At 38.0% G+C, this 22,468-nt stretch overlaps 1 protein-coding gene across 2 annotated transcripts in view; it reads left to right on the top strand.

Moving 5' to 3' along the window:
- Window positions 1-22,468, top strand: part of vta1 (vesicle (multivesicular body) trafficking 1) — a 70,957-nt gene extending 48,489 nt beyond the window's left edge. The window contains exons 6-8 of one of the 2 annotated variants that reach the window (XM_062436657.1): window positions 3,744-3,992; window positions 6,347-6,421; window positions 20,467-22,468. In XM_062436657.1, coding sequence (XP_062292641.1) covers window positions 3,744-3,992; window positions 6,347-6,421; window positions 20,467-20,612 — 470 coding nt within the window. In that variant the 3' untranslated portion in view covers window positions 20,613-22,468. Of the gene's footprint in view, window positions 1-3,743; window positions 3,993-6,343; window positions 6,422-20,466 lie in introns of both variants that reach the window. The other variant, XM_062436656.1, reaches the window with a different exon arrangement.

Genomic DNA, 22,468 nt, shown 5'->3' with positions numbered 1-22,468 from the left:
CCCAGAGAGCAGTATGTAATTAAAGTGAAAAAACACAACCAAAAGAACTAAAACTAGAATTGAAACTGAACGTTTTCAGGAAATGGATTTAAAATGTTTAAGTTTAAAACTATCAAATCCTCTCTGAAAAAGTGACATTAAAACAAGGTTAAAGGAGGACTTTTCCATCATGTTTTGGTTTTTTTACACCATAGTGTTTTCCATCATTTATTATACGATTACACTCATCAGTCAGAGCAGTCAGACGATGATCACACAGGTTGGAAACAAAGCTGCAGTTTAATCAGATGAATCTAAATCACTTCATTTGGAGGTCAGACTGAAAGCGAGCACACCTGAATAATAATCCATAATAATCCCTCACTGCACAAGAAACAAAAACAAAAATTTAAAAAACCCCTCAAAGCTCTCTTTGTACTCGCTCCATCGATTCAACACTGCTGAGAAATGGTCTGTGATTATTATCTTACAGTGTTTTTATGCAGCTTGTTAAACTCACAGCATTCACTTATTTAGTCTCACTCCAGAGAAATTAACTCTTACACAGAATATTTAAATACACAGATGGTGTTATTGTTTGTTCCCAATCCGTCTCATACGAACAGATTCATGACCGTACACACACACACACACACACACACACACACACACACACACACACACTCTCTAATCGTGCAAAATCACAACAATGCATTTTTATAGACACTCAACACTTTAAATAACAACCCAGGCCTCCTTGTTTAATTTTTAAAAAAGGCCTAATTATGAAAACATACATTTCCAAATGCACACATTTATAGTTTGCAGATGTGTTCATATTGCTTACTGATGACATTTCAGCAGTGAAAGAATGTAGTAATATAGGGTGAGTACGTAGAAATGAACCTGAAAAAAAAGAGAGAGAGTGTGAAAGCTCACTTGACTTTCTCTGGATCAACACGATTTAACAACTTAATGAAAGAAAATGTTCCAGCTAACGTTTGTGAAGTGTCAGATCGCCTGTTAATGCACGTCTGCTTTCCTGCCTGTAATGCCGTAATGACAGAGGTTTGGGTTTAACATGGTGTCAAATACAGCCTGTGTCTGCAAATACAGCCTAACGTTTTTAATCTGTCAAAATATCTTTGGCTGTCCAGAAATGTTTTCTTTGTGTTAGGTGTGGTTGCTGAGAGCGGCAAAGTCTCCAGCGTGAGGCTCATGTTCGCAAGATGAAAACACAGCAGGCTGTTTCTTTCTTTCTTTCTGTCTGTCTTTCTTTCTTTACTTCTTTCTCTTGCAAGCATCTATTGATTTCGTTGTTTTGTTTTGTTTGTTTTTCTGTGAAGAACCATTTGAACAATTGCTCTCTTTCTTTAACAGGTTTTTTTTTTTACCTTTCTGAAGCTCTTCTATCTTGGTTTCTTCCTTTGTGTCTGAATCAGAAATCTTTCATTGATTTAATTCCACCAGTTAACTTATAATCTTAAGGGATATCTCATGATTTTCTGTGTTTTTCTTATTGGCAACAAATCTCATGTTTGGATCCAAACCAACATTAAACTGATCTACAAACAAGTGTGTGTATCCAAAGCCTCATAAATCTTATCCCTCTGTGCCGTAGACCTCCGTCATTGCCCAAAAACTATTAAAAACACGCCAATGGGGAGCATAATGGCATACACAATGGGTTGATTCCCTCAAGGGACCTTTGCTGCAAGTCATTCCCCTATCTCTTTCCCTGTTTCCTGTCGGTCTCTATGCCATCTGCTATCAAATAAAGGCAAAAATACCCCAAAAAAACAAAACCACTCCAACAAGCCACACTGTTGCACTGGGTGACATGTTCCTTCAATATGAGGAGTTTAGTCATGTTACTTTGTTTGGAAATGGCTCCAAACCAACAAGCTCCAACCAGCGGTCATGTTTTCAGCCTCTTGAGAGTATGTCTGTCCCAGGAAGTTGCCATCATGCATGCATGAGGATGTGGTTCTCTTTACAGTAAACAATCGCCATGTTTTCAATGCTTTATCTTTAACCAGAGCAACTCAGACATTGTACATTTCTCAAACAAGTTTCATACAAAGGGAAGACATTGTGATACGTAGTACAACAGATTAGCAGAGACTGGAAACGTGATCATTGTTATCGGCCCATGGAGACATTCTAAACTAACATGACCAAACTCTTCATAATGAAGGGACCCAGTGCAGCGGTGTGACTCACTGATGTGGTTTTAATAGTTTTTGGACAACACCAGAGGAATAAGATATATCAGGCTTGTAATACACACACAATACTTTTTAGTAGATCAGTTCATTGTTGGTTTGGATCCAAAAATGAGATTTGTGGACAATAAGAAAAATATAGAAAATCATCAGCCATGCTCTTCAAACTTTTTCATTTTTACCATAAATTTGACACTTCTGGGAAATGGGTATAAACAAATAAAAAGGTTTGTGCTTTAGAAAATCTCAGCCTGCTTTACAAGACACCATTTACTGCCAAACATGTTGTAAAAGTAATGTGCGGCACAAAATTTGCATTTGTGAAAATTCATTTCCTTTTTCCAAAAAAGAAAAATGTTGTTATAAACCTCCTGCTACCATGAAGCAGATTTGAGAATGTTGTTTATATCTGCATCTCTTTATCCTGCTTGTACATTTCTGAAACACCACCAAAATTAACTTTTTTTCCCTCCTTTCTCACCATTTCAAATAGTCACTTTTTTTATCCAGAACACAAAAAACATGCTTAAAAAAAACACTGTAGCATAACAATAATATATGATAAGTCATACAGGGCTGATTCAGTTCTGTACAGTCCTATTAGACACAGTTAAAACGCAGAGAAAGTCATCAACATCATTCAAAACCAATTTCGGATTTAGCATCTATGTATATGATTTACACTCTCTCTGACAGTACAGTTTAATCTGACTCTCCTGAATTCTCATCATCCCAACCAAACCCATTTCAAACGCCCTGTCACCTGATGTGCTTTTGATGAAGAAACCATTTTTTGGGCGTGAGATAATTGAAATTGTGCGAGGCCAAGAGCTCGAAGCTCCTTCATTAACCGCCAATCTGCTGAAGACTTCTGGGGCAGTAGAATTTCATTTCTACATTAGTATCTAATCTCTTTGTGAGCACTGACACTTCTGTGTAGGCTAAGGTGAAGGAATTGGATGAATACATCAAAATTGGCAGTGAAGGTATCTGGGCGATGTGTGGTTTCATTTGACCAACAGAACGTTATTATACTACAACATATCAAACATAATGCCATGAAAAGTTTAATTTATTGTTATTTATCCATTTTTAGCTTCAGAACGTGTTAACCATTTTCAGTTCTGATTGGCTTGGTCGTCTCTCCAAACAGGGAAACAACAGTCAATGAGCACAGCATCACGCCTTTTTGATTCTCTATAAAAAAGTTTTAGATCTGGGCGACAATTCAGCTCCTTGGAACCAGGTTACGGAAATTTGGCTTTTTAGAAAAGATGTTCTAGGACTCGCTGTCAACAGTTTTTGGTTAAACTGCTTTCTACCAAAGAAATAGTTCCTCTGAGCATTACTCAGAGCATTTAATGACGTGTTGAATGTTTTGAAGTGTCTTAAATTTGGCTTTTTTTAAAACTACAAACTGAATAACAAACGATTTAAATTGTCAGTCAGTAACATGAATTTTACAGTCAACAGTCCAACAGTCTCACCTCTCTCTTGTCCCTTCTTCTTCTTCTTCTTCTCTCCCCGTCTCTCTGGTAGGCGAGTATGGAGCTGAAGGTTTCTCAGGCCAGGGTCCTTCCCATGGAGGTTCCTTCAGGGGAGGTCCTTCTTCTCAGTTCGAAGACCACGACCCCAGTTTGGGTCCAGGTCCACCCCCGGGGATTGGCTTTACCCCAAGTCCAGATTCTGGACCATCTGGACCCCCCACCACCAACTACAACAACATCCACATCCCACCGGGAGCCCACGCACCGGCCAACACTCCAGCTGAGCTGCCACCACCCTCAGGTATGAAGCACAGAGATGATTCATCTACATACTGACAGATCAATCAAAGCCGTACTTACAGATGGTTCTAGGTTGGTGCATCAGTTCGATCCAGACTAAAACATCTTGACATGTTTGGATGAACCGCCCTTAGATTTGGTGCAGATAGTTGGCTGATGTGAGTTGTTTGGTTTTCATGCACTTGCACAGATTTTTTTAATTATTATTATTTATTTTATTAGTGAAAACCAACAGAAAGAAAGTTCACTCATAAGAAACAAACCAAAAAAAACCCCCATCTTAATCGAGAAAAAAAAGAATATAACATGAAAACTGCAGCTCAGCCAAGGTGGACAAAGGTTGACAGAGTGTTTCATGACTTGGATGTTGACATGAACGTGTCTAAAAGCTCAAACTTGTAATTACAATGACTCAGATATGACATGAATGCTGCTAAACATCACATTTACCGATAGCAAGACCTTCCTCACAGAGGACATTTATTCATAAATGTTCTTGCAGCATCGCCATGACATCAGAATACTTAACTGAGCACTTAATAAGAACTTCTTTCAAAAAAGGAAAAGCTGAAATGAATCTTGGACCCAGTTTTTTTAGTGACATTCAAAAAGAGTAAAAGCCAGAATATTCTTCAGTTGTCACAACATTTTTTCCTCCAAACTTTACTTTTCAGTAACTGTCAGACTCTCCATGAGGTTTCCAACTAGATATAAGACTTAGCTTTTGCAGCGTTTGCTTTTACAAACTTTTAGCAGTCTGAATAAATTAAAGTCATTGTAGAAAACCAGCTGATTGGAGACTCTGTAGTTCAGATGTTACACATTGGCCTAATTGGATCAACTTAAGCAATCACAAAGTTAAGGAAGCCGTGGAGCTCTACATCCTGCTCTGAAACATTAATGGACTAAATGGAAAAAGGAAGGATATGTAAAAATGATTGGACCAAATTTATACCGTAATCAAATAGTGTTGCAGATTAATGGTGTGATTAATACTTGAGAGGTGTTTACAGCATCTCATTGTTCTCTGATGATTGATTGTCGCCAGCCCGTCTTATCAAGGCTTTTCTCACTAATTTCCCCTGATGACACTTGAGTATATGGCAGCCTTATAATCCCCTGGTATTTCTTCTAGTAACACACCTTCCCAAGAAACTGAGGATATTTGTGTTTGACGCATTTCCATTAAACATTATACCGTCCATAAGAGCACAACAGCCCAAAGTGACCAGTGTAAGATCTTATCTACAGCAATAAGTGGTCAGATTCTACTTTATATGAGGAGTAAAAGTTCAGCAAGAGTTTCAAATTATTTGGGAGGTTGACATAAAGATATTGAGTGCTTTTCTGTACACGTACACACAAGAAGACCTAGTTTTACCCCTGTGGCAAATCAGTGTGTGCAAGACAAAGGGTTACGTAAGACTTTCTAAAGGCACATGGGTGAGAGGATGTTTTGTTTTTGTTTCCCATGTCGAGGGACGGACCCCACAATCATTCAGACAAAGACTGGTGGTACACTTTAAAAAAAAAAATAGGAGGTGTTTTGGCTGATTATAGATTACACAAGCTGCTCTACAAAGAGCTGGCAAAGAGAACACAGTTTGGCTGGCATTTAATCACGGCCCTGAAAGTGATTAAATGAAATTAGGCAACAAGAGGGTTGACCTTGGTGCTCGTCCAATCGGTGAAAGCATTGCTGACGGACGAGGTGTGTGTTCACTCCCTGTGAGTCCTGCTGATAGCGAAGGATCGTTATGAATCACATGAGAGCTCCATGATATCTGAGCTCACATTCAGCTTGTGGGAAAGACACTGAAACAGAGACCAGATGTGTGTTTAAACATGAAGTCCATTTCACTTTTAACTGTAATTTCTGCTCCTCTTTCGCTCACTTTTAAAAGAACGTGGCAATTTGGGGTTTTATTGTATTTATTGGAGTTTGATTCAAATAATAAATAAGGTGTGAGAATGTGACTTAAACAGCGATAATCGAATAGTTCAGATGAAAAATGTCATTTCATTTAAGTAATAATGTGAGTGCCAGACAAGACATTTGGGGCATTGCAAAGTTTAAACATGTCAAAGATTCATAAAATGAATAAATGAAAGAACAAAATTTACATCGTAAAAAAGGGATTTTTTTTGTCACTTATTTCAAAATGTTACTTTAACTTAATTTAAATGCACTATTCTGTTTCGACGTCCTGTGGCCGAGCTGGCTGACTAAAGTACTTAAAAGTGAACATTAATGGTTATGCAGTATTTAAACTCATTACATGGGTTTTAAGAATTTATTGTTTAGAATTTCTTTTAGTATTTATCATAATTTGGAGTGTTCTTGTTGACCAGCAGAAGCAGCTAAACCCGTGCCTTTGCCCCGATCAGTGCCCACTGTTGACCCCACACTGCTCAACGCCCAGCAGCAGGGTAAGAACACACACACACTGACACACACTGATACACACTAAATATAAACTGCTTACAGACAACACACCAACCCTTATATAATGATAATATAATAGCATAAAAATGAAAGTGCACCCCATCAAAGAGCAATTAATCTTTAATTCTTATATTCAGACATTGGGATTGGGAGGTTAAAAATGTAAACACTAAGTGGCCAGGGAGTAATGGCGGCAGTTTTCAGTGGGTTTAGGAGCAGTTAAAGGCTCAACCTTGAGTGTCGGCGCTACACTTCCTTAAAATCCTGCCATTGAGGAGCAGGACCAAGTTATTTACAGTTAATGCCATATCAGTGGCGCCGCTCGCTTTGCACATTGCTCGGGACATGTGCAGCGGAGAATGGCGATGACTACTTATTTAGCCAATGTGACATCAAAAAGCCTCTTAGCTGCTAATATGAAGTGTGGGAGATCTAAGATGATGATTGAAAATGATCTGAAATTATCTAAATAGTCACAAAAGTAGCTGCAGATTAATCTTCTCTCAATCGACTAAATCAGTTTATTTTTTCAGCTCTAGTTGCCACTTTTGGTAGCATTGTACCTGCAAAGAGACTAAAACTGCACAGAGGTACATTGGCAGATTAATACTACTACTACTATTACTATTACTACTATTGTTTCTTAAGAAATAGTTCCAGCATGTAACCCAGTTTTTAACGTCCCTTAAACAAACATACATGTTGCGCTTTAGTTGTGCTTAACACACACACAGGATTGATTTCTGTCTCATGCTAAGAAAGGAAAAAAATGTATGTCCCAAAATGTTGAACTGTTCTTTAAAGCAGAGTTAAAAAAAAGTCCATGTGTCAGGTTTTCTATAGAGCCAGATATTCTTTAGTGAGTAAGTTCTCCACAAGGGAGATGGAGGCAGCTGATCAATAAACTGTGAATCTGAGAAAATAAAAAAGAGCTGAAAGGATCGAGAATGACAACATGGCTTCCATTACCACGCTGCACAGCACAGCACAGCAGGACACTTAATGAAAAATAGCTCTTTCTCCTTCTTCTCCCCTCTTCTGAACACCAAGAGGATAAAATAACAAGCACTGAAAAAAAATCACAGAGCGGGAGATGGCGGTGTTGTTGACGCTCCTTGTCCTATTTGGTCCCTGCACCAGCCGTCTGTCTGCCATCTAACCTATCATTACAGCCGCACCACCGCCACTTCGCCGCTGTCTAGACTATCATTAGCTGCCGGCGGTTGGCCGCAGAGAGAGTGAGAACGAGAGAAAGCGAGCCAGGACTTGTGCAGAGCCGATGGTCCCTTTTTCCCATAATTCACTCTTTGCTAAGTGTTTCCCCGCTTTTGACAACCACCGCAGTACATTTACATGCACACAGGACACCGGGAGAAGCCAAGTTACTCACTCGGGCTTGTTTTTATTAGTTTTAGTTTCAAGTTATGGTCAAATTGAATAGTTTTGGATGCAAGAATATGAGTAATGATTTTTCCTTTCATCCTCCCTACAGATGCACACATGTCAAAAGCCACTTACAGACTTGATTGAGTATCTATGTTGCTAAAAGTGTTCTTAATATTGTGTCCAACCCATTAATGTATGTGAGGGAGGCTCAGTATTACAGCAGTAGACCTCCACCATCGACTACCACCTCAATAATAAACATGAAGTAGAATTATCACCTTTCTGACAACGTCTAAAAAAAACCTGATAATATATAAGCTTTGTAAAAGTAGAATTTATGGCAGAGCTGCTGTTGTGATAAAGTGCTGCTGAGTGTATGTCAGCATATGTTAGTACACGTGGTTTTTCCCAACAATACACGTGAGAAAAAATGCATTTTCTGCTCAAATTGCTTATTTTTCAAACTGAGGCTACAGTTACCTGAATATTGCAGATGCAGTAGCTTTTTGTTGAAGGGCGAGGGCATTTATTTTTATAAGAGAATTAGTATGCACACTCAGCTGAACTCTTAACTAAATAAATACAGTAGCTGAAATGAATAATTCAAACCCTTTTCAGGAATCGATTCAGATTCAGACTTAAATGCAAAGTCACTGAAGAGGAAAGGACAGTTTTCTCCCCCTTTTTGTTTTTGTTTTCTTCAATTCGGCGCTTTCCTCCTTCTCAGGCGTGACCGATAAAGTGTGTGACTCAGGCAATTAGACTTCTGTCCGATCGCCTTTACAATTAAAATGAGGAAAAAGTCAGCTTGAGGAATGCATTAAGGAGATAAATGAAGAGTAATGTTTCCCTCGGCTGAAAAGAAGAGGCCAATTATGTGTGTTTGCGTTTTCTATTCGTAAGAGGAGGGATGAAACTTTTTTTAATTCACTCGGTCAGCAGTCTCCTCTCTCAGCAGCTCTTTTTGTTGTCGTCCACATGTGACGTCATGCAGAGCTGGATCCAAAGCTGGATGCTTGGTGATTCATTTGGATCTAATTTTAAAGCATTAATTACATCATTTGACTACTTTTTTAAGTGTTACTGTTGTATACTCTATTGTGTATTGCAAGTATAGTTACTCAAGTACTGTAGTTAAGTACAATTTTGAGGTACCGTACTGTGCAAAAGTCTTAGGCCACCATTAGATTTGTTGTTTTAGCAATGCTACAATGACCATGTATGATTATTTCTCAGTCTGTTTAATAGAATACAACCAGAAAATACAGGAAATGTGTATGCAGTGTTAAAAAACAGCTTCTAAAGGCTAAAGTGGCAAATATTGAATGTGACCTCCTCTTACAGCTGAACAATAGCAGGAACCTGGCTCTCTTAAACCAAAATGAAAAGGAACCTTCATTAATATAATCGCCAACATCTGTATTTATCCTACTATTTCATGTCAAAGTGACTGCTGTTAAGAAGGTCAGTTACACCAGGTTTGAGCATTACATACACATACGCTGTTTAACTCACTGGAAGCTTACGTATATGTATAAAACCAACTTTCAGTCACATCAGTCCATTCAAAATGCCAAAGATCACAGAATTTGACAGACATAAAATCATAATTTTGCATCAGAAAGGTCACTATGAACTTCAGGACAGTCTCCACAAAAGAGTTCAAGATGTTCTTAGTGCCGAGGGAGGTCACACCAGATACTGACTTTTGCCTGTAGAAGCCATTTTGTTCTGAAAATTGTGGTTATTTTAAATTTTGTGCACATATTTTCTGTTTATATTTTAATAAAGAGACTGAAAAATAAAATGTTGTACTGAAAATGATGGTCAGTCGCGGCCCTCACTGTAATCTATCAGTTTAATCTGTTAATTGTGCTTTGTTTCTATGGCAACCTACAGATAGTTGATTGATTTATCTCAATAAGAGCTAAATGCTAATAATTTCCTGTATTGTCTCCTTTTTTTAAAGATGTTTGTTTTTGGTAAAAATGACAGCTCATTCAAGTCATTTTTAATTACCACCTTTTTTTAATGTCGTCCCCAAATCTCTCAAATCTCTCCCCATGTCAAGCGCTGTGGTTTTCAGCCGACTCTCATCTCTTTGCTGACTTTTTTTTTTTTCTTAATTTTTCCACTATTTCCCCCTCCTCCTCTTCTCAAACTCTTCCCATCCTTTGGAGTATGCAGTCAGCATATTTGCGAGTCTTTCCCAGCTCTTAGGAGGAGAGGAGAAATCAGCACAGGGATTAAAGTCTTATGGTGCAAAATTATTCAATCATTTTTCCTCTTCTTCTCTGAGACATTTTTAAGAGCAGACGACCATGTTTTATGAGCGTTACTAAGCCAAGAGAGACATTATCTGCTGCCCTCTTCCTTCATTCAAGCAGGCAGTGTCTCAAAGTGGGGTCCAGGGACCTTCAGAGAACCTTTATAGGATCCCATCATGTTAACATGAAAGTAGATGAATAATTTGGTGTCGTTATTATTTCATATGCTAGACATTAAGTATTAGAGGAGGATCTTCAGATTTATGTCGTCTGCTGTGTGGAGGAAGAGTCACATCTTTAACCACAACCTGCTGTGGTTAGTACGCCCCAAAAATACACCAGCAACTTTAAATATGGACGAGAACTGATAAGATTTTATTGATATCAGTGCCATTAGTGATTCTGCTTATCTGTCTGATTATTTATACGTTCCCTTATTGATCTCTGCTCAGTGTGGAGAAAAAGAAGGCCTACTTAAATTTAGGCTTTGATATTCAAGGTCTAAAAATGTCTCAAAATATCTGGAATTGTAGAAGTTAAGGCATTACATTTGATTTGAGTGTTATTATATTCGTTCAGTTTATGATATTTGTCATTATTATTGTTATTTTTGAATTATTTTACAGAACCAACCAATCATCTTATTAATAAAGTAAAAAATAATCAGTAGATGGAACTATAAAGAGAGTAGTCATTAGTTGCAGTCCTATATAAATCACTTCAAAATGAGCTCCATTTCAACCCACTACAACAGTAAAATCCTGCTTTTGCATTATTATGTTTAATAATATATTATGTATGATTACAACACTCACATGTGACACTTTTCTTCATTGAATACTAACTTGAAAAACTTGAAAAGAGGCTTTAAAAAGGTCTTAAAAGTCATTAAATGTGCAGATTACCTAGACAGGTTTTCAGCATGAATGCAACTGTTTTTATTATCTCTGAGTCTGAACACAGTTTGGAAACAGAGCAAGTGATTCCACTACAGTGTGGTGAGCCAGTGTCCTGTCAGCTAGCCTGTTAGCGCTGTTTGGTTACAACTAAGAGTCAGCTGTCTATTATTTATCTCTGTTAGCTCCAGCAGCAGACCGACAGAACAGCGGCTCTCCCTTTAGCCTGATTTGGTCACAGTACCGGATCAGTACCAGTATCTTCTCATTTCTTCTGGGTGTGTTTATTCGTTGTCTCGGTCCTACCCGTCTCACTCCTTCTTACTGCAAGTTTCCAGTAGTGAAAACACCAATTTGATGCTATAAGTTTGCAATGCAGTGTCAATAATATATGCAGGCATTGATAAGAATAATTTATAAGCTTGGAGTCATACAATTAATGGATGGATTGGACAATTTGGAAGCAGGTCTCAACTGAAACTCTACACTTTAAACCAGTGAAAAAAGTATGTATATATGTAATTAATCTCCCCACCTGAACTGAAGCAGGTTAAAGTCTAACAGCTCGAGACAGTTTCCAATTCACGTTCAAATTTTAATCTCAACTAAAAGCTCTGAGACAGTTCAAAGGTTTTCATGTCAAGTTCCCATTGTAGATTTTCTCACCATTGAATCCCACCAATCGATATTTTGTCCCGCAGAGCACACATGAGAGGATTTCGTTGAATTAACCATTAATAGGTTCTCATTCAGGCTTAATCTTTCTAATTATTAATGGATTTCCAAGATGAGATTTTTCACATATTCTCGTTTGACTCCTGTCATCCAACCGTTTTAACTCCACTCTCCTCTAAAGATGCAGAGTTTTGACTTTACCCAAACCCAGATTACTAGCTGATACCAAGTACCGATCTGATGCAGTTCAGTACTTGATATCAGCTAGTGTGTTTTGCTTTGGGTTTTTTTTACCAAAATGTGAAATCTTTATACCTCTCTGTGCTTTATTCAGCATCTTTTTGGAAAATGAAATTCGAACTATAGGAAGGTGATGGCTTTTCTTAACCTTACTCACCATTTCCTGCTTTATTAAACCATTGTTATGTCTTCTGTGCATGAGAAATAATAGTTAAGAGATACATTTATTCAATGTACCACAACAAGATGTGCATTTAATGTCTGTGTCTATTTAACGTAATGTGATATTTAATTCAAGCTTGTCTATTAAAAGTCCAAACTCGTGCATGTCTGAAAGGGTTTATAGTATTATCAACAGCTGTGCAGTGTTTGAATCTTTAAGCTCATTGGTATAAAGTAATAAAACTGGCCTTATAGGGTCATATCTCTTTGTCTCAGTGCTACATGAAGCAGAAACTGTCCCCTCAAGAAAATGAAGGTCCTCTGCTCTCTAACAGAGTAGCAGCATCTTTTAATAAACCTCATCAGACCTCAAACCATTAATCATTCATTTAGAGGACTTTGTAGGTGAAGCAACACAACCCAGTCTACTTTCTGCTTAGGTAACAACTGGTTCTGGCTCATTTTAACACTTTCCAACAAAACAAAAGCACTTTCTCTGATGCTAGAGTTGTGTAAAACTAATCAATATCTATCTACCTACAGATTTCTCCAGTTTCAAAATGTTGTCATTGTGGTTGGTGACGATTTTAAATAAAACTAAAGACGTTGTAAATGTTAAAATGGTTGGTTAACCCAAAATTACAAGGGGAAAAAAAACACTTTTTTTCATTCACACTGTTGCTAACAAACCATGCAAATAGCTTTAGGTTTTACTTTACACCACGTTTATGGTTCTGACTAAGGCCCGACTGATTTTTGGGGCTAATGCTGATACCTATAATAGTAATATATTGGCTGATTATCTTATCTTATAAACACTGATACCGATATATATGTGACGATATATCATTGACCATATATTTGTCTGGGTCTAATGCTGACCATCCACGCTGACTTCTTCTTCCATATGAAAGCTTTTGAGAGTGAGATCTGTGGATTATAACCTAGACATTGTTTCTAGAAAGACCTTTTTAAAAATGAGATTCTGATTTCCACTGTGCACATTTTCACATTCACAGAAACGTGTATGTTTATCTCCTCCGAGAGTTACTCACTTCTGTAAAAACTGTTCTGGTTTTAGTCGGCCGTGTGACAGACTTGCCGAGCTTTGAAAACGGCAGTAATTAGTAGTGATGTTGAGCTGTCAGTCCTCTCGTGGCTCGGACATGAATCCTCAGCTCTATGAATGAACTCGTTTGATATGGAGAGCGTGCGCTACCCCGAAGAGTGTCTCATGTTCTGTTTGTAGAGCGCAGTGTGCGGGGATGGGAGGGTCTGGTTTGAGTTAAGAGGGTCCTCTGGAGAGAAGAGAGAGAAGGACAGATTGAGGGAGGGAGGGAAAGAGATTGAACAATTAAAGAGGTGGGAGGTGGAGGGGTGGAGGAGGGAAAAAAGATTTAAAGGTTTAAAGGGAAGACAGGAATTAGAGGCAGAAATGTGTTCAACAAGAGAGAATTCAGGTCATTCAGATGAGATTTAGGTTGAATTGCATTTCGTTTTTCATCATTTTAAAATATGAAACAGCCGCAGAAATAAAGTGTAAGAAATGATCAAATATCCACAGTAAACATTTCACCTCTTTTCAGAATCACTTTTATTCACACTGTAAAGGACAAGGCCTCCAGGCAGTGAATCCTTCTGCATTTTTATTATCATGTTAATATTATATTAACATGGTAAAAGTTCTCAGGCATAGAGCAGTTTTAAATTCATGTAATACTTCACTCATATTTCCTCCTGGACAACTTCTCAGGCTCACAAATCTTTTCTTGCATTAATCCCTCTGAACATATATATATTATATATTTTAGAGCTTGTACTGTACAGCTTTGACAGACATGGCCAATAAGGCAGCTGCTGTGTGAGCAGCATTACATTTAAAAGGATGAGGTGAGAAAGTCGAGAAATGTGACAAGAAGTGGAAATAAGAGGCAGTAAAGGGATGGATCAGGCAGAGAGAAATGTGGAAGAAAGTCATAAAAAAAATGAGAAAAGTGAGAGGGGGAAATGGTTACAAGAGAACACAAAATAGAGAAAAATAAAGAGAAGGGGGGATACAAGGAGAGAATGATAAGTGCTGGGTAGATACACAATGTGGCCAAAAGTATCCAGACACATCTGTCCATGTTGTTTGGTCGAAGCCTCTCCGTTCTAATCTTAACGTGACGGCATGCAGCGACATTTAAGACAATTGTGTTCTTTCAACTTTGCATCAACAGTTTCCTGTTTCAACATGACATGGTTCAAGTTCTGATAGCTGGTTTCATTTTGGATCCATCTCCAGAAACCAAACCATCGCTCATCAAACCTTTTCTCTCTGTAGCAGAATGGCTCTATGAGTGTTATTTGGTCAGTCAGATATTGTAAAGACATTCGTGTTCCCCAGAGGAAGACTCTGTCTGAAGCCTGGTTTATAGTACATCAACTCGATGCCGTAGCCCCACAGAGCCCTACGCCGTTGCCTAGTGCCTCACGTGCACCAAAACTTGTAAATACGCATCGAGACATTTTGGCTTCTTCACACTTCTTCACGATAGACCCTTCAGGAACCTCACACCCCCTAGTGTTTTAGCGGTGAATTGCACAGTGTCATGCAACCTCAACGTAGAACTTCGAAAAGGTTCACAATGGCTTCGAGGCAACGGCGTACTTCCGGCATCGGGTTGACACGGTACTATAAACCTGGCTTTACTTTGATGATCCTCTGACCTTTCCTCTACCGCCATCAGCAGGTTGACATTTCTGGTTCAGAGTGAAATATCTCAACACGTGTGTGACGGATCGCCATGAAATTCGGTGCAGACATTCAGGGTCTCTCTTACCGGGAATCAACATCATGAGCAAGCATCAGCGTCTCTGTCCACAGAAACGACTGGCCAACCTGAGCTGATTTATAGCAGATCTTTCATTTGAATTCATTTATTTTAATTTAGTTTTCAAGGAAGAAACCTGACCCAACCTCGCCACAGTCCGCTTCATCCTTGAGCTGTGATCAGTCGATCAAGAAACCATTAATACGTTTTTGTTTGGTGCATTAAGTTAAACACAGACAGCTGTTTAAAATCAGAGGGGACAAAAATAGATTCACAGCATTAAAAAAACAAAACAAAACAAACGGGGGATCCCAGAGCGCACATGTCTTGAAGTCAGCATATTGATGCATTTTACAAAATGGAAGCACATGTGTTTTGTGAGTGATTGAGGTCATAAATGCTTCTACAAGCGTCTTCGATGTGGATCAACAAGCTGTGCTGCATTGCGTCCTGTTGATTTTAAGGAGAATCTCTCAAGTTAGACTTTTTAATGGAAATCCTGCAGCCATTTTCACACAGGACATGTTAGAGTGTAGAAACCGGAGAGAAGGCGGATGTCAGAGGGTTAAAAGAAATAATAAAAGGAGGACAAACACTTTCTGTAAGATGGATCTTTATGACGGGTTTTTTGAGCTTCACTCTGCATTCCTCCAGCATACACTGGAGTCCTGTATGTAAGGGAGGGCCGATATATATTCTATAGTGTTACACCCACTATAAGATGTTGTGTTTCCTTCAGGCTGAGCCTTAGTCCTCCAGAGACGTTGATGGGTGGAGGTCTGAGAGCGTAATAAGCTGCAGAGATCCTGAGAGGGGAAAAAAATAAAAAATACAACTTATATTTCAAGCTTAGGATCATGTGAAAGCTTATGGTGAAAATCAGAGAAAGAAAACCTTGCTTACAATAATCAACTATGATAATCTACTAATTAATAATCTACTCTAAAACATGATGTAACACAGTGATGTAAAACAAAGCAGAGGACAGGAGAGGTGGTTCTTTGGCAGTGGACGCAGGTTTTATCTGATATGTGGAAGAAAATAAATATTTTGACACGCATCCTGCGAGACTTGTAATAAATGAAGCCAGGATCATATTTATACGTTTCAAAATCTGTCAGGATTGCATCACTCACATAAAGAGACTGTCCGGATTTCACTAAAGAGCCATTCAGACTGGATCTCTGTAGACGAGGGGTTGTGATTTGAACGTTACCTGCTGGTCATTTTACAGTGAACTCGCTGCTCCTCCTGTCATGTTTAAAATGGATCTTTACGTTTTTGCTAATCTGATAAATGGAAACATAACAGAAAATTAATTGTAAACTATTTTGATCACTTTTTAAAGAAAAAATGTACAAATCCTCTAAACCCAGTTTCTCAAATGTGAATATTTTGAGGGTTTTTTTAATCTTCTATGACAGTAAACTGAATAATGTTGGGATGCAAACGGTTGGTTGGGACAAAACAAGACAATGTGAGGACGTCATCTTGGGTTTTAGGAAACAGTGATCAACAGTTTTTCTTAAATTTTATATGTAAATCAATTAATTGCAGAAATAGTCAGCAGTAGGACTGGGTAATAAATCAATATTTTATAGATATCGTCTTAGATATTGAACACTGTGATATGGAATAAGTGTCATTTCTGGCTTTTAAAGGCTGCATTACAGTAAAAATTTAACTTTCTCAGTTTAACACTGAGTTAGACTGTCTTTATCCACTTAGTGTATGGTCATCCCTACAATATTGTCAAAATATGGATATTGAGGTATATGGTCAAAAATATCCTGATATTTGATTCTGCCGATATCGCCCAATCCTAATCAGCAGATTAAGCTATAATGAAATAATAATTTGCAGCCATAAAACAAATTCCCTATTCACTATTCACATTAGTGTTACACTAATCAGATATTGCGCTCATTAAGAAAAGACTAATTTCTTCTTTAATGTTTCTAATCATCATTTTTCTTTGCTTCATATCAGCCTGTATTTAAAGCACATTTCATGCAAAATAGGATACGCTTGACTTGTCTGTCAGCGTTAATTTGTTGGTTTAGAAGAAGACGTTCATGTCGTAGTTGAGATGTAAAGTTAAAGTTACATGTTTAAGCAGAGAAAAGAGAGGGAGGGGGACACATGACCTGGTGAGCTCACAGGGAGCGGTTTGTCTCCCAGGGATTCCTCTCGTCTCTCTTCATTAAACACTACAGTAATGACAGTTGATCAAAGACAAACCACACACACACACACACACACACACACACACACACAGGCAGATTACAGACTACAGGCCTCGGAGCTCTGCAGCAGGTAGTCCTCCATCATAAATTACCCACAACCCCCACAGTGCTGACAGGTGATTAAGCGCTGGTTGCCAAGACTTTCCATGACGCAGGTCACAATGGACCCTCAAGTGTCTTAATGGGGAACTTTTCCTACAACTCTACTGTATGTCTCACAAGGAGGGAAATTTAAGTCTTTTGAATCCATTAAATGTTGGACGAGAAGCCGCCCAATAGCCCCGTTTATTTCACATTATTTGGTTCTACGTCATCTGATTAACCTCAAATTAGTTATAAATTAGCAGCAGTGAAGTCCAGCCTGAGCTCTGTTAAGTCCTCCATCCTCCATCTAGTCTCTGTTTGAAGACTTTAATAGTTTTAGTTTTTATTGAGCTTTGTTGTAAAGGTGTATTTAATTAACCCTTACATTTTAATTAAACTGAAAATACAAGAACTTTATGGAGCTGTGGGGTTTATTGTATAACCATTAGAGCCATCGGTCTTCACTGCTACATCATAAAAAGAAATCCTCATAACTATCTTATTAAAAATAATAACTATTCAGTCATTTTTCTTTAATAATGCATTGTTTGTTAATGTATAGAATTAGGGCTGCAACGTATGATTGTTTTCACGTCCATCTGAAGTTCCCAAAGAGTTCTTGTTGCTCTGTACAATGTTATGTTTTGGACGACTATCGTCCTAAAACCAAAGATACTCAAAGATCGAGTATCAAACTGGATAATATTCACTTTTGAGAAGCTGAAACAAATACTATTTCTTCCATTTTTGCTCAAAGAAATTGCTTAATAATAATAATAATAATAATAATAATAATAATAATAATGCATTTAATTTGTGCTGCACTTTCCAATCAAATGAATCTCAAAGAGCTGCAGCATCAAAAACATACAAACAACATAAATAATGAGTTAAGATGAAAAGTCGATCCTGAAGGAGAAAGATTCATCTTAAACAATCATTTTATTATCACAAATAACTACCAAATCATTGCAGCTTGAATTAATAAAATGACAGAAAATAGTTTAAATTGTTGATCATTATTCCCCGAAGTCCAACTGAGCACATTCAGATGATTTATTTTGTCTGAGCTGCAGTCAGAAATAAAAAGACGTTGAATTTACTGTCATGGAAACCTGGAAAACTAAACATTCACATTTGAGAACCTTTTAAAAAATATGATTTAAATCAGCTATCAAAATTGTCAATCAACTATTTGCTGTGTGTGTGTGTGTGTGTGTGTGTGTGTGTGTGTGTGTGTGTGTGTGTGTGTGTGTGTGTGTGTGTGTGTGTGTGTGTGTGTGTGTGTGTGTGTGTGTGTGTGTGTGTGTGTGTGTGTGTGTGTGTGTGTGTGTGTGTGTGTGTGTGTGGTCGAAAGATTCAATTTATGGTCCTCAGAACGACTTCTTACAACATTTAAAGCGACCACTTTGGGAATATAAATGTGTTTATAGTCGCTCCAAACAGCTTCGCTTAAAACTTCCAAAGATGGAGTAAAAAGAGTCGACCGACACAGACAGACGGAGGGAGGGAGGGAGCGAGGGAGGGAGTCTGGTTTAAATACAGAGATAAAGGTGTATTTTTTCAGACCGTCTCTCCTGGAAGGCGTCATGGTGCTGCAGCCGTTTGTCGATGTGAAAAGTGACAGAAATAGTCGTCATGAGTGAAAAAAGGAGTTCAAACCATGACTCCTTTCTCACCTCTGCACAGCTGGACAATCACTGCAGGACGTTGGTATTAATGTCATATTGTCTGTGTTGGAAAGTTACAGAAATGGCTTCCTCTGCCGTTGGAAAGGTGTGTGGTGAGGCGGCTTTATAGGGACTTAACGTTAAATCACCTTAACGTGTAAGAAATCGGGGTGTTGCCTTGAAAACACAACCACAACTTTCCTAGTAGAAGGGAGGGAGGATGATAATTAAAACACAGATCTTATTTTCCGTGATTGAAAAATACTGAAAATGGTGAGGTCAGGGCAGTTATCTTGTTGTTGATGTTCTAAAAAAGGATGCGTTCTGGCGTAGTTTGGATTAAATAACTTAACCCTGTAAAGTCTAAACCATCAAATAAATGCCCAAAAAATTCTGATTCTATGAAACTGGAGTTTATTGACATTTCTGACAAATATTTTAAAAAATAATAAAAATAGCACTTTGCATATATGAGTTTTATTTTGTGTCATATTTGTAACAATCTTGAAGTTTTTGCAGACACAAAGAAATATGAATATAATGTTTTTTAAAGCTCTTATAGGTCCTGCATAAAGCTCATATCACCACCTACTAAACTTTATCTATGAGGATGATGCATAATGCATGAAATGTACTGATGCACTGATAAATGAGCTTCTATACCATCTGATACAAACATTTTCAACATGAACTAATATAATATTTTATAACAATGTACAAAATATTCAGCCATTAAACACAGCATTGGTTTATCGGATCTTATACATCAGGTTTCTCAGGAAATAAACACACTGATACATTTAGAGCTCTAAAACTCATCTATCAAATATGATTTAATATGATTGGCATTAAAGGGTTAATAATCATCTTTACAGGACTAAGTCGTGGTTGACAGAGAGACACTGCAGCGCTCCACAAAGTTCAGTTCAGATCGATATTGTCCCACAAAAACACAACAAGGCAAAATACATTAAAAGTCTCAGTCTCACTACACACTATACACACAATAGGGATCAATACTAAAAGCCAATTCCTTAAAGACGAGATGATCTGGGTGGATTTTATGTTTCTGTGTGACTTGTGTGTTGTAAATCTCTTTCAGCCTTCTTTTCATGCTGCCACCAACAATGTTCCCAAACTTCAAACTGTGTAGAAAATAAATGGATGGCTTCTCTGAATCTCTCTGTAAACATCCAGTCGTGTCGTGAATATAAGCTGTGAAGAAAACTGACGTTAAAACCTTTATTTAAGAGATGAATGTTGCTCTCTGGGCCTGAAAGTTTTAAAGATGCATTGATATGTGTCTGCTTGTTTTAGTGGCTGTTTCACAAATGTATCCCTGCTCTGAAATGAGCGTCATTTCAAATCTCTGTGTGGCTCTTTATAATCTCAATGAGTCAGTAATCCAGAGTGATTTGTCTGCTTTGTTCCTCTAAGTGGCTCATAGTCGTCTCACATTAACTGATATCTGACTCCCACGTTTCTTTCTTGTCTTTGTGTCTCTTCTTCCTGTCTTCTGCTGTCTCCTCTCATTATCTTCCAATCTGCCTCTCTCTCTCTCTCTCTCCCTCCCTCTCTCTCTCGTTGTAGGGGGCGTCCATCTCACCCCAGAGGATTACACCAAGGCCCAGAAGTACTGCAAGTACGCTGGCAGCGCGCTACAGTACGAGGACGTCTCCACCGCCGTCCAGAACCTCCAGAAAGCCCTAAAACTCCTCACAACTGGCAAAGAATGAAGCCTTTGTCCTGCTCCTTCAATCCCTCCATCCCCCCCATCCCACCCCCCTTTGCTCTCCACAGCAGCGCCGCTCTATCTGTCACTGATCTGGCCCACAGCGAGCTGAGGACGCAGCTCACACACACACACACACACACACACACACACACACACACACACTGAGGCGGCCCTGTGAAGAGAGCCGTTCAGCTCGCCGTCAGACGAGGACATGATGGAAATCAGTCACAACAATGGCTGCCTGTGTGCGACACCGTGTCCACCGATTGACTCGATAACTGACTGACTGACTGACTGCAGAGCATGTCGACTGTCTCACGGCCGCAACTGGCGATTATCGTCATTATCAGTTGATCTGCCGGTTATCTCCTCGGTTAATAAATCAATAATTGGATCATTGAATTGTCAGAAAATGGTTAAAAAAAACACCTGATGTAGTTTCCCACAGATAAAGTAGATGGATTTAAATGTCTTATTTTGTAAAATCAACAGTCCAGAACACAAAAACATGCAGTTTACTGTCGTATATGATGAAGAAAAGTGGCATTTTCTGTCATTTTTGCTTTAAAAATTACTAAAATGTTTTAATCAATTATCAAAAAAGTTGCAGCTCTAGACTGTTTGACTCATATTGAATAATTAGAGCCCAAATAACTGATTAAATGTTCATTAGTAACCACCATAGCGATGGTTCATTAAACTATTTTCCCGCCTTTATTCTCAGCTTTATTAATATATTGACTTTTATAGGAGAATTTAAAGTATATCATTATTATTGCTGGTGGGATTTTTTGTTTCTTTCTTTTTAATACTGACAGTTATTGGATTTAAGCCCCAAATATTCAGTCTCCATCAGGCTCTCATTATATTTTCTGTCTTCCGGTCGTCACGGGGAACCTGAATGATTTAAATAGAGCTGCAATAGTCAGCAGATAGAAATCAATCAACAGACAAATAATTAACTTATTTAATTAAACTTTTCAGTCACATCTCAAGCTAAAGTGTAGAAAAAGGTTCCTGCTTATGAAATGTGAGGATTTCCTTGTTTTTCCTCGTCTTATATTTGAGTAAATTAAATTTTTTGTTTTGGAGTTTTGGACTGTTTGTTAAACAAAAAAACAACATTTAATGACGTCAACTTGAACTTCTGAACATTGTGATGCACATTTGCAGTTTTCTGACATTTTCTAAACCTTCAAAAACAGTTAATGAAGAAAATAATTATCAGAATCACTGATAATGAAAATAAACATTAGAAGCAGAACTGGATGTAAACAGGAAGTCACCACACAAACTTCACATGTGGCGATGATAAACGATCAGCTGACATGATTTATAACTAAATAACAACAGACAGACTAACTCTTCACTACTTGCTGACTGCTAAAGGTTTTAAATCATTGACTGTCGGACTCATGATTGATTCATTGGATCGTTACCAAGGCAACATACTCCAGATTACCTGTTTTCTTCCCAGCTAACAGTTTGTGACTAACCTCAAAACAGCTGAGTCCCCAAAACTGTCTCTTCTATAATAATCTTTAAGATAAAAACTCATCCTGTTAACATTATTTGTGTCTTTCATCGTGTGTAAAAATACAACTCAGAATGTATTTGACCATCTAAACTGAAACTGCTTTTTTTTTTTTTACTATTATTTTTATTATTATAGCTCGTTATAACTCAATTGACTGTTTTACCAGATAAAACTGTGTCTACATTATCACATGTACTCCAAAGCTCAGATACTAAAGATGAGAGTGTTTCAGTGAGTAAATAAAACTGCTGTGGGAGTGTTGGAGTGTCTACAGGGGGCGCTATTTGACTCTGACTGTCTTCTGCCTTTTTTTTGTTTAT

Source organism: Scomber scombrus, chromosome 17, assembly GCF_963691925.1.
Source record: "Scomber scombrus chromosome 17, fScoSco1.1, whole genome shotgun sequence".
Taxonomy (NCBI): Eukaryota; Metazoa; Chordata; class Actinopteri; order Scombriformes; family Scombridae; genus Scomber; species Scomber scombrus.
The sequence above is the reverse complement of the archived record's forward strand: the minus strand, read 5'-3'. Positions and strand labels throughout refer to the sequence as shown.